Below are 18,539 nucleotides of genomic sequence, written 5' to 3' on the forward strand. Positions count from 1 at the left end.
GAAAACGTGCAGATTAAGACCATCTTAATAAAGAGCTGCCTATATCTTGATCCTTTTCCTTCTGGTTTTCAAACTGACTGTTATGAAAATGGTTTTGATCACCTTTATGAATGATCTACTGAAGAGATTGGAAAGGTGGAGCATGTCACTGTTGGTTCTGCTGGACCTCTTGGCAATATTCTGTACAGTCAACCAAGGTATCTTTCTGGACTGCCTTGTGGGGTTGGGGTGACAGGCACTACTTCTGGGCTAAGTTCCAGAATGTAGTGCTGGGCTACCCCTGTTCGGTGCTGTCGCCATTGGCCTCTGATGTCTTACAGGATTCTGTCTCATCCCCCCCCCCCAAATGCTCTTTAGCATAAATGTGAAACTGTTGCAAGAGATCATCTGGGAATTTGGGGTTGGATGCCCTCAATATGGTAATGATATCCAGCTTCATATATCTGTGCTGTATCCCAGCTGAAGACATTTTGGCAGTTCTGATCAGATGACAGAAGTCAATGAAGGACTGGATGGAGACAAGCAAACTGAAATTAAATCTGAGTAAGAGAGCTCCTGTTCAGAAGACTCCCCTTGAAATAGCAGATTTGCACTTTGGGGGCACTTCTGGATCCAAGCTTGCTCCTGGATATCTAGGTGACAACTATGGCCCAGAATGTCTTTCTCTAACTTTGATTGGTTTGCCAGCTATGCCCATTTCTGACTCAGACAGACCTGGTCATGGTGATCCATGTCAAGCTGCCCAGTTCTGTCCCCCACATTGGCACCGATGCAGCCATGCTGGCAGAGTCTGTGCAGTTTGCAGTGGTGGTGGTGCGTGATCAGATAGGCAGCAGGTAGTAAGTAAAAATACTCCTTGGTAGGCTGCCCAATTGCTTGTGGGTGTCCTTGGCTTTTGTTGGTGTATGTCTGAAGACGAAAAGGGGACATTGTGGCCTAGGGATTTGGCATACTCCAGTGCCATGGAATACACTCCTTCTCTGCCCGCAACTTAAGAACATAAGAGCAGCCCCACTGGATCAGGCCATGGGCCCATCTAGTCCAGCTTCCCGTATCTCACAGCGGTGCACCAAATGCCCCAGGGAGCACACCAGACAACAAGAGACCTGCATCTTGGTGCCCTCCCTTGCATATGGCATCCTGACATAGCCCATTTCTAAAATCAGGAGGTTGCACATACACATCATGGCTTGTAACCCATAATGAATTTTTCCTCCAGAAACATGTCCAATCCCCTTTTAAAGGCATCCAGGCCAGATGCCGTCACCACATCCTGCAGCTATGAGTTCCACAGACCAACCACACGCTGAGTAAAGAAATATTTTCTTTTGTCTGTCCTAACTCCCCAACACTCAATTTTAGTGGATGTCCCCTGGTGCTGGTCCCCAACTTACTGATGCGGATGGAGGCCTTTGGAAACGCCATGCAGTTGCCCGTTGTGGCACTGGCTTGGAAGTGCACAAAAGTCGCCTAGCTTTCTTGCAACCATAAAGGATCTTGTGCTGCCAGAACTCAAGATTGGGAGCTCAAGATCTCAATAGGGTTAGGGCCTTAGTCAACTTATGATTGGATTATTGAAACATAAAGTGTTTTACATCTTAGAACTAGAAAGCATAAAGGAGTGTTTCTCCATATGAATGTACCCATTTGCTAAGATCTGTGAGTGGGGTTTTCTTGTGTGTTCTGGGACCTCAGAAGGCTAGTCTTGGTTAGTGTCCCCTGCCTTCTAGAACCTCCTACTATACCTGATTTCTTCTATGGCAGCTTTTCATCAGAGACAAGCAACATAACTCTTTCAGGAGACTTTTCTTGGACTTCCTTGAATTAATTCATGCCTCCTGTGGCTTGATTCTGTTAGCCTTGGTTAAAGTATTTTGCTGCTGATGGTTTCTTTCTTTTTTTTGTATTGTATTCGTACTGATGGATTTCAAATTTTTGTTGTAAGCCATTTTGAGTTCCCTAGTGGGAGAAAACATGGGGTATACAATTTTTTAAATGAATTAATAAGGGCCTATTTGTTATGCCTTTTTTCTTTTCTTGTTTTGAAGAAGAAAGAAGATTGGATATAGATGAGAAGCCTCTCGTCGTGCAATTAAATTGGAACAAAGATGATCGAGAGGGAAGGTTTGTTCTCAAGAATGAAAATGATGCACTTCCTCCAAAGGTAACAAGAAGCAGCATAAATATATTTTATAGATATTTTTATAAGTGTTTGAGTTTTTGTAATTTGCCCTTTAAAAAATAAATAAAAATGTCCAACTAGGCTGACAGTGTATCCTGGGTGAGTGTGACAGAATTTTACATAAACATTCTCTATTATAGTGATTGGGTAGCATCCTGACCAGCGTTTCTGCTCTTGGAAGCTTCCTTCCTGAATGGAAGGAGCCTATTACTGGTTCATGAATGTCTTCCTCTTAGATCCCTTCTTCTAGTGGAATACTCCTTCTGTTCATGGATGGGGCTCACAACAACAGAAGTGCTAATTGGGATGCCACTCATAATATATAGCATGTGCTATATATTGCGCTTGAGTTAGGCAGACTAATCTACTCTAATATCATGGTATGACTGGCAGGCAGTGGGATCACACTCTTTCTGGCTTTACCACTGACACCAAGCAGTTGATTGCTAAGGGTTTGTGAGGAAATCTTTCTGAAATCCATTATGAACCTCTTAAATTAAACCACATAAGTACTGTCTGCTGCTGTTGAGCTTTTAACTAGCACCTTACATTTGTTGAATTGAATTACTCAAAGACATATACAGAGTAGTCATTGGCCATACAGAGATTTAACATGCTGCCTATGTGTGTGATAAAAACAATATGAGAATTCACAGGTATGTACTTTTTTTTGTTCATTTGAACTTGCTAGTAAACATACTTAGGAAATCTCTTTTTCAGTTGACTGTCTTAATTTTGGTAATTGACAGAGATGACGAAGCAGCTTAGGAGTTCTTATAGGAAATTAGATAGTTTGGTAGAAATAGGGGAACATTTAATTTGCTTTTATTTGAAAAGCTTAGCAGCCATTAAGAAATGCTATAACTAGAGGTTGGTGAAAATGATTTTATTTTTTCATGGATTTCAGTGTTCTTTTCATACTTCCTGAAACTGAGACTCATAGTGTGCAAATATTTTCTGAAACTTAAAAAGCCACTTTTCATGAGTTGGGCTGTGTATGCATAGCATTAGTCAGATTGTGCTGTTTTTGTCCTCCCTGAGGAGACTGAACCTGCTCCTGCCTTAGCAAGTTTGATTGATGTTAATAAGTTCAGTCACAGTTTCTTCAATTTTGTGATTTGAATGAGCGAGTGCTCTCACTCAGGAACAGAAATTGTAATTGCCTTTGGTTTTATATTCAGTTTTTAAAATAAGATGTGTTTGACTTGAAGTGGTTACAATTGCAGCAGATCATAGAATTAAACTTTGTTTCAGAAGGCTCAAAGCAATGGCCCTGAGAAACAAGAGAAGGAAGGAGTGATCCAAAACTTCAAGCGGACGCTATCAAAGAAAGAAAAGAAGGAAAAAAAGAGGCGAGAGAAAGAAGCATTGCGTCAAGCATTGGACAATGATGGGCCATTTCATGGGGATGATATGTGAGTATCAGTTCATCAAATAAGACTTCAAATTAGTATTTTCCTACACATTGATGAATAGCACTAGTATGGTGCTACTGAACTCTCAATATGTCAAATACATAATTTTTGCAGTTGCTTTATTCAGAGTTGAAGTACGCAAGTCCTCACCAGTGCCATCTCTTAATTATTGGTTATTACTTTAGTATATAGCAGTGGTTCTCACACATTTAGCACTGGGACCCACTTTTTAGAATGAGAATTTTTCAGGACCCACTGGATGTGATGCCATTACTGGAAGTGACATCATCAAGCAGGAAAATTTTAACAATCCTAGACTGCAGTCCTACCTACACTTACCCAGGAGTACTATCATTGTTAAAAAAAATATACATAGTAAGTTGTTAAAAATACAGATCTGTAACATTTCCCCAAATGCAATCACATACCATGGGAGCATCAAGTCTAATATATTAAAAATGTTGAAATGAATGGGGACCCACCTGAAATTGGTTCGTGACCCACAGTTTGAGAAACACTGCTATATAGGACCTGTTAATATGACGAGAGAGGCAGCAGTATAATTGAAGTATAAAATATGTGACAGCTCCATCTTGGTGACAGCATATTTCAACCTACCATGTTTCGTTTGTTGTCCCTTGAGGACCATTCACACATCCAGTAGTCATTAGATCATTTTTGTGTGGGATTTTATTCCTTTAAATTTATAAACTTATTTACTTCTTTGTACCTAGGAGTTTCCAGAGTACATAGAGACTACTGTCTTGTTTTGAGACAGTTCTGTTTTGCTTCCAGTCTGATAGGCACTTAACAATCTGCATTTTCTATTAGTATTTATGACAATAGATTCTATCAACTTGCCTTTCATGTACACCTTACTATTAATTATTCATTCTGGATTTTGCATGTAATTTTGAGAGAGAAGCTGTAGCAGGTTAGAGGGCCTAGCAATTCCTATACATTGGGTTCTGTTTATCTGTAAATTTGGGACCCTTGGATTTGACCCACCGCAGGTTCCAGACCTGCAAGTGAGAACCTGCAGAGAACCTCCTGGACACAATTGAAGGTTTCTTCTGGGAGGTCTTTTGAGTCTGATTCCTGCTGGAATCTTTTAACCTTTTAGCAGGCATTTCCAGTTCTTATGAAAATCAGAAGTGCCTACCAGAAGGCTCTGGCAGGCATTCTAAGATGCAGAGAATCTGCAAGCAACCTTCCTATGCCTCAGAAAACTGTCAGACTGCAGATTTGATTATTTGCAGTTTTCGGCATCTGCAAGGGTTCTGGAAACAGAATAGAAATATAGAAACCTTTTTTCTTTACTACAACCCATGACTTCTCTAAGTTGCTTGGTAGAAAACAGCTGCTCTTCACACCCAGACATGCTTTTCATGTCTTCTGGGCTGGCCTGCTAGGCAGCTGAGTCAATCTGTAATACTTAGCATTGACTTAGTTGGGACTGCTGCATTAAGAATGTTGTATATGTCAGTACAGGTTGAGCCTCATTATTCTCATGGGTTCCAAGCACTCAGTAGTTGGCAAAAAAAAAAACACCTCACTATAGCATATCCATTTAAAAAACAAAGTTGCTTTGCTACAGTGATTTAAAAATAGCCTAGCTGACCTTTGTGATGTAAGATAAGAGTCATTAAGAAGACAATCTATCAATCAGTCCTCCTCCAAGCCTTAGAAAGGTGCTTCACTCAGCCCCTCCCTTTACCAATGCAAAGTTGATCCCCTTTCTTTCATGTGCTCAGGGGGGAGGGAGGGGTCGCCTGGAGAGAGAGGGTTGTCAGCCAGCTGCCCCCCCTCTCATTAAGGAGGCTATTGTTAAAGGACTGTTCAGTTTTTTAAACTGATTTTAAAGGGATGCATTTTTCCCCTTCTCCAGGGATCAGCACATTCCTTCTCATTTGCAGTGACCATTTGTGTTGAATCAAATCCGTGTATTAAAAAATCCGTGTATAAATAGGCTGGACATGTACTTCCTTCCTAATTGAAAGGCCCATTGTCAATGGTGCTTTTGCCATCTTGATTTTTTTTGTTGTATTTTGAGCACTTTCCATATACTTCATTCCTTGACTTGCTGTTCATCTTTGCTTTTTTCCGTGAAGGCTTCTGTTATCTCTATCATCACCATCATCTCCTCTCTGGAAGCCAGGGAAAGTAGTAGCATTTTCCTTCTTCATGCTTTCTTACTAAAATAGTCACCATCAGAGACACTTTCTATGTACTTGTTACTGTTCGATAGCTCTGTCTTAAAATCTTTTAGGTGATTTGTTAAATGAAGCTTAAATTTCTCTGTTAGACTTCTCTGTTCAGAAAGTGGAGATTTTTTTGGGTGGTCTTCTCACAGAAATTTCAAAAGATTTGGATCTTTATATTTAAATATAATATTATAATATATATTTATATAATATTATATATAATATATATCTATATTCTTTATATTTTGGATCTGTATATTTAAACATCAAAGTACGCCTTGGTAGAACATTAATTCAATTTACTTTAATAGTATGTAGTTGTTTTACCTCAGGACATATCCTTATTGGAACTGATTTTGTAAGAAAGTGCACATCTCATTCCAAATCTAGGACATTAAATGACATTTCTGACAATTAAATGAAGCATCATTCTTTACTGATGTAGCAATTTTATGTACCTTGCTGTGGATTATATTTTTGGGTGATCAAGAATGAGTAATGTGTACTTGATATTTGAGTGATAATTTAAATTTGCTTTTGGCAGTGAGAATTCTCGCCTTGCAGCAGAAGTCTACAAAGATATGCCAGAGACCAGTTTCACTCGCACAATATCCAATCCAGAAGTGGTAATGAAGCGGCGTAGACAACAAAAACTAGAGAAGAGGATGCAAGAATTTCGGAGCTCTGATGGCAGGCCAGATTCAGGTAGTACTTGAGGCTAAAATTAAGAATAGTTGTCTGATGGTGGTTATACAGATGTTTCAGAATCTAAACTAGCTTCCAGTAACTGCCTTGAATAATTCAAAATGCTTCTTTTCAAACATAAATCTCAACATATCGTTGAGCTACCTGCTTATTTTAGTATAGCCATTAAAGGAATTGGCTTGACCCCTCAACATGAATAACTGCACACTATTTTAATAACAGAGTCATGGATGGTAGTTTTTGGGGAAAGTTAGGCAAGAGCCCTGTCACCTGAACACTTGGTTTATTGCTAAGTGTTTTGTCCAAAATTAATAATTCAAGTAGGTTCTCAAAAGGACTTGCAATATATTTTTTAAAAATTGTTTACAATTTTACTACAATAAAATTGCAATTAAAAGTGTAACTATCCAATTAAGTACAATACTACAACCAGTACAGATAGATCAAATGATTAAAAACACAGCAGAACCATCCTCAGTCTTTGCAAATTTTCTGAAGGAGGGAATTCCAAAGATAAGGTGTCACTATTAAGGCTGTAGATTAGGAGATTGCAACTTATGATCCATGGGCTGGATCTGGCCCACCAGCCGAAGACATCTTGCCCATCTGGAGCTTGACTGGGAGGCAAATCCTCCTACCCAATTTGCCGTGTGCTGGACGGGAAATGGCAGAGCCACCTGCTGAGGCTTGTGGAATCTGTCTGCTGTTTTGCCTCTGAAGTTGAGCTCCATGCAGGCTGCTTTCTGGGTGGTTGGCAACTCAGAAGTTTGGCAGTTATGTGATGACGGTGCAGCTGAATGTCCAGCCCCTTAAAACATAAAGGTTGGTGATACCTGCTATAAATATAGGAATCGTTGTCTAAATTTCTAATAATGAGGACATTTAAAGCTGAGTTTCATCTATAGGTCTCACAACACAGGATGAGTATAACATATGAGAGAAGTGATTCCCCCCCCCCCAGAAATCCTGTACCTGTGCTGTTTTGAACTTGACCATCCTATATTTTAGGGGGAAAGGCAATTATAGATAAAGTTGGCACTTGCACTTTTGTGGATTGGATCTGGAACAAACTGATAATTAGTACATATTCTTAAATATAGCTGCTATTTGATAACTCAAACTAAATCCATCAAGAGTCTATTTGCTGCATTCTGGACTTGTTGCAGTATTCAAAAGCAGCCATACTAGAGCATACTGCAATAATTCAGCTGAGGAAATAGTCTGAGATTCATCATTTTGGCCAAGCGTTTATTTTCCATGTAGGGGCACAGCTAACTCACCAAGTGAAACTGAAGAAAAGGAGCTTCTGACTATAGGTGCCACCTTAGTATCACTTAGTGAAGCTGAGCCCAAGAGCACCGGAAGGGCCTGCTCTGCTCATTCCTCATACCGGAAGGAATGTAACCCTGTCTAGAATAGACTTAACAGGTTCAAGCACAAATCTCGATTTTTCCCCCCCCCTCAAAACTCTGTAACACATGTTTCAGCTGGTATTTGGTGGCTTGAAGTTAAATCAGCAGGCAGCTGCTTTAATTGTTGTACTTAATCTACTTTGTCATCTTTCTGTTTTCTAAATGTATTACTTGCCATAAGGCAACAATACAATATTAATGTATTCTGTTTTTCTGCTTGCAAGCAAAACTCCCTACCTGTACTATGCTTAAGGGTGCAATCCTGTCCTGCGCTGGATTCAGCGCAAGCCTCCTGAGCCCAAGGTGGCTCAGCCAGAGGCAAGGGGAAACTTTTCCCCTTACGTCTGGGTAAGGCACCTTTGTCCCAATGGTTCTCCTTGGACTAGTGGCACAAGTCCGATGAGAAGAGAGCGGCTTCATGCCGCTCCAGACTCCCCAGGAATGAGGGTTGGGATCCAGCATAAGTGCTGGATCCCAGCCCCGCTTCACACTCCCCCACCTGCCCCTGGGCCCACCCAGCTGGCCCAAGCTGGGCCGATGCAAGCCAAGGAAGCCGGCCCAGTGTCAGTCTTCGCAGGCCAGCGCACCTCTGGTTTCCTCCTGAGGAGGCGCAAGGGACTTGTGCTGGCCCATGGGCACCTTAGGTTTGCACCCTAAATTACATATGATGCCTAGTTTAGCAGTGATAAAATAAACTATCCTTATATTAAGGATTGAGTTCTGCAATGCCTCAGTGAAGCAAAAATGGTTAGTTAGAAATCCATGCATTTTACTTTGATTTAATGGCCTGTGTTGTCGTCATTTGCTTCTAATCATGTAAAAGTTACAAAAGCCAAGTTTGGACTCCTCCACCTCTGCTTTTGAAAGGCCACCTTGAAGGACGGTGCACCATTTATGGACTTATGTCTATGTTAACCATATGGCTTACTAATAATATGTAATATTATCACATGAATCATGTAATGCTCAGGTCTTTTTTTTTTTTTTTGAATAGTCCAGATGAGATTTATGGGGGGGAAATAATTTTTCTGCATATGTTATATAATTTGTAAGTGGCCTCCATGAGAAGAAGCCCTATGCTGAGTGACATTTACATCTGATGACTAGAGGGGCTGTTTCTCCTGGTATTATCATGAGCCTTAAAAGGTAGCAGCAGGGAGGACCACAAGAGAGCTGAGAAGAATGTGAAGTAGCTTCACATTTCCTGTGTCGCTCTCTTACCTTTGCTATTACTGTAGTTTTGAACTGAATTGTTGTACCGGTAATCATCTCTGGGGGTTACTTTAGATCAAAATGTGGAGTATAAATTCAAAATGTGGAGTATAAATTTAGAAAATAACAGATAAAAAAATACATTTCATTATATTTTTAGGTGGGACACTGAGAATTTATGCAGATAGTTTAAAACCAAATATACCATACAAGACAATCCTGCTGTCCACTTCTGATACTGCTGATTTTGCAGTCATTGAAGCACTAGAGAAGTATGGTCTGGAAAAGGAAAATCCCAAGGATTACTGTATTGCTCGGGTGAGTACATTGATTTTAAAAAGAAAAGAAAAAATCTGTTAGCTTTCAGGAGTCTCCATCATTAGAGCATATTTTCTTGTTAAGAGTAAATCGTGTTGCTTGGATCTTGTTCAGTATATCTTTTTCTGAGCTTTAAAAGTCATAAAAACTACTTCATGCACTTTTACAGCTGCTGTAAAATAAGTAAGAAGTGTAAGTATTATTGAAGAGAGAATGGTATTTCTTTTTTGCAGGCCACTGCTGTGTACAGCAGTTTTATCATACTTGGCACACTTGAATTGTCTCCATTGAACTGGATGAGCATATATGATAGGCAGATAAATATTCTAACTACTAATTCTATGAAATTGTAGCAAGTTATGCTTTAGTGTTGACTTTTGTTTTCCTTGATATCACAGTTAATAAAAGTTGTCTTGGGGAGTATGATTGTTCGCCAAGGCCACCTGCTGTGCTTTGTTTCTTTGCCCAAGGGGCCTATGCAAGAAGTTGTTGTCCTCATGGCTATTTTGAGATAACTGCCAAAGAGTGCCTTGTGCCTTTCAGGTAGACCCAAAGCCAAGTCTTACAAACTGCTCATCTATTTAAGGGAGCCAACTTACCTGCTTGGTTATGGTTGGGGAACTGCTGCTCAGGTCACATACAGTTGCATTTTATGGTCTTGTCTAAAATGATAGGATGATCTGTTTGATCCTTAAGACTCCTTATAGCTAAGAGTTGGTAAGGCTGCTTCTTATTTATTTGTGTTGTATCCAGATATGACACTGTACATTCCAACATATTTAGTCACCCACATTTTGTGTGTGACTGCCCTGCATAAATTCAAGTATATGCGCTTAGCTCTCCCCCTCCAAAAAAAGATAAACAGTAGTTTTAATAGTGCAGGAGACTCCCACTGCAATTCTGCTTACACTGTTTATGCCTTAGAGCAGGGGTTTCCAAACTTTTTGACACATCATCTCTCCACACTGGCACTCGTCTCTCTGGCACTGTTGGGGGCCAGGAAAAAAAGAATTAATTTACATTTGCAAATTTGAATAAATTTGCATAAATGAATATATTATAGATGAAACTTACATGAATGAATGTAGGTCTTGCAATAGTTCAAGGCCTTTAAAAGGCCTTGCACAAAGCAAGGCTGACTTTTCCTTCACTGCCACTGCTGCTTCATAGACATGAAACAGTAAGCAATGGAGGGAGCCCTTGGCCTGCAGCTCATGCAAGATGTAGAACAGTCACCCTCACACTGAGTGCAGTCGTGTCAGGCCAACAGGGGCACTGGCAAGTCTCCGGAGGGCCAGAAGCTCATTGGAGACTGGGGGCTGTCCATGGGCCAGATTCCAAATGGCCCCCGGGCTGGAGTTTGGGTGCACCTGCCTTAGAGTGAGCCAGAAATGGGAGAATGAAGCTGCTGTCCTCTCAGTTCCCATGTGTCTCATATACTGTGCTTCTAGTTCTTAGAGAGACACTATGTAGTTGTTGACTTTAAGGGAGTTTGAACTATATGCAATTTTAGTTTTATGCTCAAACCTTGGAATGTAACCCTTGTATAAGTTGTGGGCTGACTAATCTTAGGCTTATATTTACTCTTGTCTAGCAGCTGCTTGGGACCATGATTTGAAGGGAGTGGGTATTGAACTTTTTATCTCTGTTGTCCTGTTTTCACTAAAAATTGCCTCTACAAAGTGTCTGTTTAGTCCTTAAAGTGCCACTGTAGCGTTTTAGGGTTAAACAGCTGTCTTTATACTGGGGATTTGTCATTGGGAAAACAATGCAGACTAAAATACTCTCTACCTTCATTCTATGGTTGCAGTCCAAATTGTGACCCCATCCAGCTGCTAAACGGAAGTAACTATACATTATCACATTTAGCATCATGTGTTTTGCAGTTAAGCTAAATGTAGTTATGTCGTTTGATAAAATAATAAAACAGTTTTATCCATTGAATTTATGGTAATCTTGATTTGGCACCTTGTCCTAAAGGGGCAGTGGCTTTTACTAAGAAGTCACTTTTACTAGTGCTTGCTAACAATGCTGAGTTTGGAGTGTCCATTTGTTTTTAAAACAAACTGAGAGTTTGGGATAAAAGATTTCTAAAGGTTCAGTTGGATGACCGCTACAGCCTATGACAGCTGCTATTGTTAGCCCATGCTGACATTTAGTTATGCTGCCACGAGCAAATGTGGTGTGTGACTGCTGACCGACATGGACAGAATGCTGTGCCGAATGAGTTTTGGCACATGATTAAAGCTGTGGTTGTGATCCACTGCCAAAAGTTGAGCCATTCAGTTTTCTGTGCAGGCTAGTCAGCAGTTGCATGAACATTCTAGGTTGTGGTAATATGGCTAAAAGCTATGATGGGCTGATTGAAGAGTAGCTGCTATAGGCTGATGCAGTTGCATGATTGAGCCTTAAGAATGTCTTGCGTTCTATGAACATAATAGGTCGGATTTTTAAAAAACATTGTAAGTCCTTTAGAATTGTCAACAGATTTTTTTAGAGATTCATTAATTTATCATTCTTGGTGACATTTTTTCAGAGTTGTCTGTGAATTTCCTATCTGCTAGATATTCTAGCTTGGGGGGGGGTCAGCATTCTTTTTGGGAAAAGGGGCTGTACATATGGCAATGACATCACATCATTGCCAAACTTCTGATTTGCTGAGCTCCCAGAAGAGATTGCATGGATCTTTAGCTTTGGAAACAATGTATCCTGCCCAGTTGGCCACACACAGGGATTCTGTGAGCCTGGGCAGGTGCCTCTGCCATTCTCTGTCTGGTGTGTGGCAAATTGGATGGGAGACTTTGCCTCTGAAGCCAGGCTCCACATGGGCTGGATCGGGCCTGTGCTGACCTCTGGTCTTGATGGTGGTAGTAGTATAACTTTTCTTGTTGCCAGTTGTGAGGGTTGTTTCTTTCCTACAGGAAGCAAGGTTTTAGGTTTGCAGGCAGAGCCATGATTTTTCCTGCAGTTTGTTTTCCTTGTTAGTGATCTTTCAGAGTACTTCTGTCTGAACTAAGGCAGAGTGATATATTTTTAATATCCAGACAATTGGGTTTGGTTGTCCAAAATTTAATAAACTGTTAGACTTCTCAAATGGCTTAGACAAAATGTTCATATTTCATCTAGCAAACAGTGAAAGCGCTCTAATGAAAGCTTCTCAAGCTTAACATTGCTGGCAGTTTTGATACACGTAGACATTTCCTTATCCCAGTCCTTTTAATCATGACAGTTCTGAATATTTTCTATAGAGCAACTTTGCTCAAACTGCCAAGCGTAGCATGCCCGGAATGCAGTCCCCATTCAGACCACATTCAAGCATTTCACTAGAGTGCAGCACAATGTCCTTCCCATTGGGAGGACAGTGATGTTCTGGGTAGTTGCGTCATCTGCCTGGCATCCCAGAATGCTGCACAACAGGATGTCCAGGCAGACATTACTGCCCAGTGCGTCCCTGTCCTCCTAACGGGGTGGACATTGCACGGTGCCTAAGAGGAACGAAAAGGTCCGCTCACCGGGCAGACGGATCCATTCCGATGCTGGATCCGGCAGCCCCAGGTTACGGTTTATCCTCTCCTGCTATAGAGGGCTGTGACCATACACACCTCAGCTAACAAGTTACTGATTAGTCTTATTTTCTTTCATTATGAGCGGTCCAAAGTATTCAATAAGAATGCATGTGGCTCTATGCCTATAAGGTCTCCAGGAATTGCATGTATAGTCCTTTGCAATTTTACTCCAGAATGTTTGAATGAGTTTGTAACTGTATCAGACATGGAAAAATGCTGCATAAGATGCCTAGCAGCTGCAGCATTAGTTAATGTAGAAGGGAACATTTTCTGGATTCAAAATGGTGTGTTGTGCCATTTATAAAGGACCATGTAACAGTTTTGGCCAAGACCATAATGCCATCAGTGCGAAACTTCCTCCATTTCAATCTTAAGATCTCTCCCCTGCTATATTAATCCCCTTTTCATTACCTGAGTATCCATCAGTAATTCAGAGTTTTGCCAATAAACCTATAAGATGTCTTAGAAGTCAGTATTTTCCAAACACAGTCAAAGGGATGAGTTGATGATATAAGTTGATGTCTCTGAATCCTTTAAACTCTGGAGCAGGGGTGTCAAACTCATTTCATACAGCAGGCCAAATAGCATTCATGTTGCCTGGTGAGGGTCGGAGATGATTTCATTAGGCAGGAAGTGATGTCATTAAGCAGGTCATGACCAGAAATAAGCACTTTTTCGCACTTTGGAACTCAATAGCTGCAAATGACAGAAGGGAAAATATGCAAATCTTGATCATATTTCAAGATATGGGAGAGCCCAATTATCATGCTGGCAGCCCTTTCAGCAGTGCCACCTCAGCACTGCTCAGCAGCTAAGAGCTCGAGGGCCAGACAGAAAGCTTCAGTGGGCTGCATCTGGCCCCTGGGCTTTATGTTTGACACCCCTGCTCTGGAGCTATTGTATGTTTCTGACTTGTTGTTTCTGTTTTCCATAAAGATGTAAATTAAGCATTTGGAAGCAAATAACAAATTCTTATCCATTTTACCTTGGCCCAATTAGAAAAAAATGTTGGCATTCTTGCTACTTGAACATGTTCTTGCAGTAAATGGTGAGAAAACTAGGCATGTCACTGGTGCCAGAAAATAACATCATTTATCTCACACCTTTATAGTAGCCTCTGTGACCAGGTCATATTGAGACTGGCCCCTTTCTGAAAATATTTCCACCCAGCATCTTGTCCCTTGAGTGACTAACAAGACTGTATCTACCTGGCTCTTTTCTGCCTAAATGTTGACCATCAGCTTTTTTGAAGGGGCATTCCAGCAGAGCCGTGTTATCTTCTGCTATGAGATTGAAAGGTGTTCTATTCTTGTAGTTCTGCAAAGCAACAGTATGGTCAATGCCATTGACCTTTATGAAGCTCTGTACTGTGGGCACAAGATGGAGAACAGTTGCCTTGTTTGGGCAGGCTGTTCTGTAGAATATTTTCTGATGATCAACCTGTGCCCACCTCCAGATATGAGGGAAACTAACTTGTTTCCTTATTTGTAACTGCTAAGGTCACAAAGGAGGACAGGTTGCTTGCCTGTAACTAGTTTTTTGTGCAGCAATCTTTTTAGACACAACTTACAGTTTTTATACAGTTTTTTGTGTCCTTTACAAGTCTGGGTTCAAGTCCTAGGACTATTTTTTGAAAGCTACACTTGGGGTATATCATCAGATGAGGAATTTGGGTTGTGTTCTTGAATTTCAGGCACAGGGTGTGCACAGGGTTTTCCCTCTCAAGGGCAGAGGCAGACTGTTCAGGGAAGTTCTAGAAACTTTGGAGGTTGGCTTTGCGCATGTGTGGAACTCCAGTACATTTTTCTACCCAGGAGGCTGATAGTACCTTATCTACCCAAGGAACTATAGTTATGGGTAAGCAGCCTCTACTTATAACAGTTGGCTACTGCTTGTTGAGCTGAAGAACAATAAATGTTAAATTTCAATAAATATATTCATGTCTGGATGAGTTACATAAGAACAGCCCCACTGGATCAGACCATAGGCCCATCCACTCCAGCTTCCTGTATCTCACAGCGGCCCACCAAATGCCCCAGGCTGCACACCAGATAACAAGAGACCTGCATCCTGGTGCCCTCCCTTGCATCTGGCATTCTGACATAGCCCTTTTCTAAAATCAGGAGGTTGCACATACACATCATGGCTTGTAACCCATAATGGATATTTTCTCCAGAAACTTGTCCAATCCCCTTTTAAAGGCATCCAGGCCAGATGCCGTCACCACATCCTGCGGCAAGGAGTTCCACAGACTGACCACATGCTGAGTAAAGAAATATTTTCTGCCTTTTTGCTGCCCATTCTGCCAGTTTGGAGAGATCCTTCTGAAGCTCCTCACAATCACTTCTGGTCTTCACCACTTGGAAAAGTTTGGTGTTGTCTGCAAACTTTGCCACCTCACTGCTCACTCCTGTCTCCAGGTCATTTATCAAGAGGTTGAAAAGCACCAGTCCCAGGACAGATCATTGGGGCACACTGCTTTTCACCTCTCTTGTTAAGTAAGGTTGCATATTGTAGATACTTTAACTTTGGATGCACAGATCTGTGGTTTTCGAGGTTTTAAAATTGGGCTATATTTTGTGGTTTTTCCTTAAATGATTTGGGGTACTTACTACTTGTATGTATAAGTGTTTTTAGATTGTGACCTATGTGCTTATATTCATGGAAGATGCTCTGTTTGTGCAAAGGGGGGTGTGTGGTTTTTACCAATCTCCTTCCCATTGCAACCTCTGAAAATCTGTTTGAGCGTTGAAGGGGTTCTCTCAGGAGCAGATTATCTTTTGGGGGGAGCTTATATTGTGAGCCGAGGAAGCACTTAGAGTACAATATGTCAGGGTGTCCAAAGTTTTTGGCAGGAGGGCCACAACTTCTCTCTGACACTGTGTTGGGGGCCAGGTTAAAAAATAATTAATTTATATTTAAAATTTGAATAAATTTACATAAGTTTACATAAATGAATATATTAAAGATGATCTTATATGAATTAATAAAGGTCTTTCAATAGTCAAGGCCTATAAAAGGCCTTGCACAAAGCAAGGCTGCCCTTTCCTTTGCTGCTGCTACTGCATCACGGACGTGAAACAGCAAGCAGAGAAGGGAGCCCTCATCCCACAGCTCACGGGAGAACTGTGAGAAGTCAAACAGTTGCCCTCACGCTGAGAGCAGTTACGTCAGGCCAGTGCAGGCTCCAACAAATCTCCGGAGGGCCAGAGGCTCATTGGAGACTGGGGGCTCCCTGAGGGCCGCATTGAGAGACCTCAAGGGCCGCAAGTGGCCCCAGGGCCGGGGTTTGGGCACCCCTGCTCTATGTACATGTGTTAGAAGAGGAAAATATATGTAATTGATGTACAGTATTTGTACTAGAATCAATTAAAGAAGAGGTGGTGTGACGTTTGCATGCTTTTTCTCTGGTAACTGTTCTGTTCTGTGTAGACTCATGCTTTATCTTTTCTGTAGGTTATACTTCCCCCGGGCTCTCAGCATTCTGATGATAAAGGTGCTAAAGAATCTATTCTTGATGATGATGAGTGCCCACTTCAGATATTCAGGGAATGGCCGAGTGACAAAGGTAATGTTACCTTTTCAGAATGTTTAATGCAGCACAGTGCAACAAGCCTTTAAAGCAAATCTGCATAAAATAGGAACTACATTTAATTTTACTAATTACTCCTCTTTCATTGAACTCTTCAGTCATTTTCAATCAACAACCTTTAATGGCATCACAACTTCAGTCATTCTAAGCTAACAAGGTTAAAATGTCCCAGTCTGTATTTGGAAAGCTGTGCTGTTTCCCTTCAGTCTTCATTCAAGTGGCTTTGGACAAGTCATGATCTAACTGTACCGGGGTCATATGAGGATAAACTGAGATAAGGATTGTAGCTGTAGTACTGAAAATTGGTCAAAAAGTAACATTTAAAGAAATTATGCTCAAGTAAATTGCTCCAGTGTTTGCATAGCATAATTAAAACAGGCTCCAATTGTGCAATTTTAATGATAATTGTTTACTGCCCCAAGAGACTTTGCAGAACTAGCGAGATGTATATTTTAAAGTATTACAATACCTACTTGTATTTAGTTTACTATGATATTACTGAATTTTAGAGAAGAATCATGAAATTCTATCCAATTGGAATTTTTAGTTCTCAAAAAGCCATTTCTGCCACTTATACGCATCAGGGATCAAATGTGTAAACCTGTGAGCTGGGCAAAAATGGGTTAATCCTAATCTAAATTTAATTGGCTAATGAAATTTACAGTCCAATTCTATCAAAGGCCTACTTCAGTGAATCTTGCAGTCTACTACTGGAGGCCCTGTTGCAGCAGCATGAAAGCTGTGTTGCAGTCATGCACAGAAATGGCCAGCGGCTCAGCATGCCCAGACACTGTTGGTGCAGGCCAGGTGGCAGAGGGAAAGGTTTGGGGCAGAGAGCAGTTTGGAAGGGTTAGATCTCAGTGACAGAGACTAACCCTATCCTGGGACTTACCCCTGTTGTATGTCCCAGGAAACACATAGGTGATGAGGCAGCCTACTGAGGTAAGTAAAAGATTTGTATTTACCTCTTGCTGGTTGTCTCTCCCCCCTCCCCCCCGCACCATAGCTTGCAGTGCATGTCATGTCAGCACAGCTACATGGTGGAAGATGTTGGGGGATAGGATTGGTCTGTAAGTATATTATAGTCTTTTCAGTATATATACTGTCTCTTTAGTATATGTAATGTTATAGCATCTTATAGGTATGTAATTCTGCTTAAACTGAGTTGAGGACCAAACTCATATAATCTGCTTGTGTGTTCTGTACTTAGGAATACTGGTCTTTCAGTTGAAAAGGCGGCCACCTGATTATATTCCAAAGAGGTTGAAAAAACAAGTTGACGGAAAGCCATTAAAAGGGAAGGAAAGAGTTGACGGGTCTGGTTATGGCTCTTCCCTTCCTCCAGAGAAACTACCTTATCTAGTTGAACTAAGTCCAGGTAAGAATTACTTCTAAAACATTTGTTCATTTTGAGCATGGTGTGCTTTGAGTTTGTCTGAATGATTTCTCCTTTTTAGGGTTTTCTGCCCCTCTTCCTTTTGCTTGTGGTGCTTTGTAGAAAGGAGGTTGTAAATGGTTGCAGTCTGCAAAATGTCACTTTAACTAGGAAACTGTTTAGTTTATATTTAATATATCCAAGGTGATGCTAATGTTGGGATCATGAGTATCTTACTAAAAATGTATCAGGATAAACTATACATTTATCTTTAAAGAACTTTGAAGCCGGAAAGAATTTTGCTTGTTGTAATCATACATGCAATCATTAAGGTTCCAGAAATAAAGTAGTAGTATTAAAAAAATAAATCAGAGGGTTCTTTACGTATTTATACTGACAATGCGTTGTGTATTGGTTTGGATTGTTGTATACTAACTTAAGCATGGATTAGTTTTTGTGTAAGTATTTTTAAACCATCTTAATAGAATAATTTAAAATATAAATGAAACTGTATTGTGATTATATATACTGTATAGAATTTAAAATCTCAGCAGTTTG

General features: G+C 40.7%; 1 protein-coding gene across 13 annotated transcripts in view; it reads left to right on the plus strand.

Annotated features, from left to right (window-relative positions):
• Positions 1–18,539, plus strand: part of AFDN (afadin, adherens junction formation factor) — a 141,038-nt gene that overhangs the window by 37,480 nt on the left and 85,019 nt on the right. For 6 of the 13 annotated variants that reach the window (XM_066616412.1, XM_066616483.1, XM_066616439.1 and 3 more), the window contains exons 3-8: positions 2,049–2,164; positions 3,437–3,597; positions 6,346–6,506; positions 9,291–9,448; positions 16,471–16,582; positions 17,817–17,984. In XM_066616412.1, coding sequence (XP_066472509.1) covers positions 2,049–2,164; positions 3,437–3,597; positions 6,346–6,506; positions 9,291–9,448; positions 16,471–16,582; positions 17,817–17,984 — 876 coding nt within the window. The remainder of the gene's footprint in view (positions 1–2,048; positions 2,165–3,436; positions 3,598–6,345; positions 6,507–9,290; positions 9,449–16,470; positions 16,583–17,816; positions 17,985–18,539) is intronic. The other 7 variants (XM_066616421.1, XM_066616448.1, XM_066616500.1 and 4 more) reach the window with 3 other exon arrangements.

The sequence above is a fragment of the Tiliqua scincoides genome, chromosome 1 (assembly GCF_035046505.1).
Source record: "Tiliqua scincoides isolate rTilSci1 chromosome 1, rTilSci1.hap2, whole genome shotgun sequence".
Lineage (NCBI taxonomy): Eukaryota > Metazoa > Chordata > Lepidosauria > Squamata > Scincidae > Tiliqua > Tiliqua scincoides.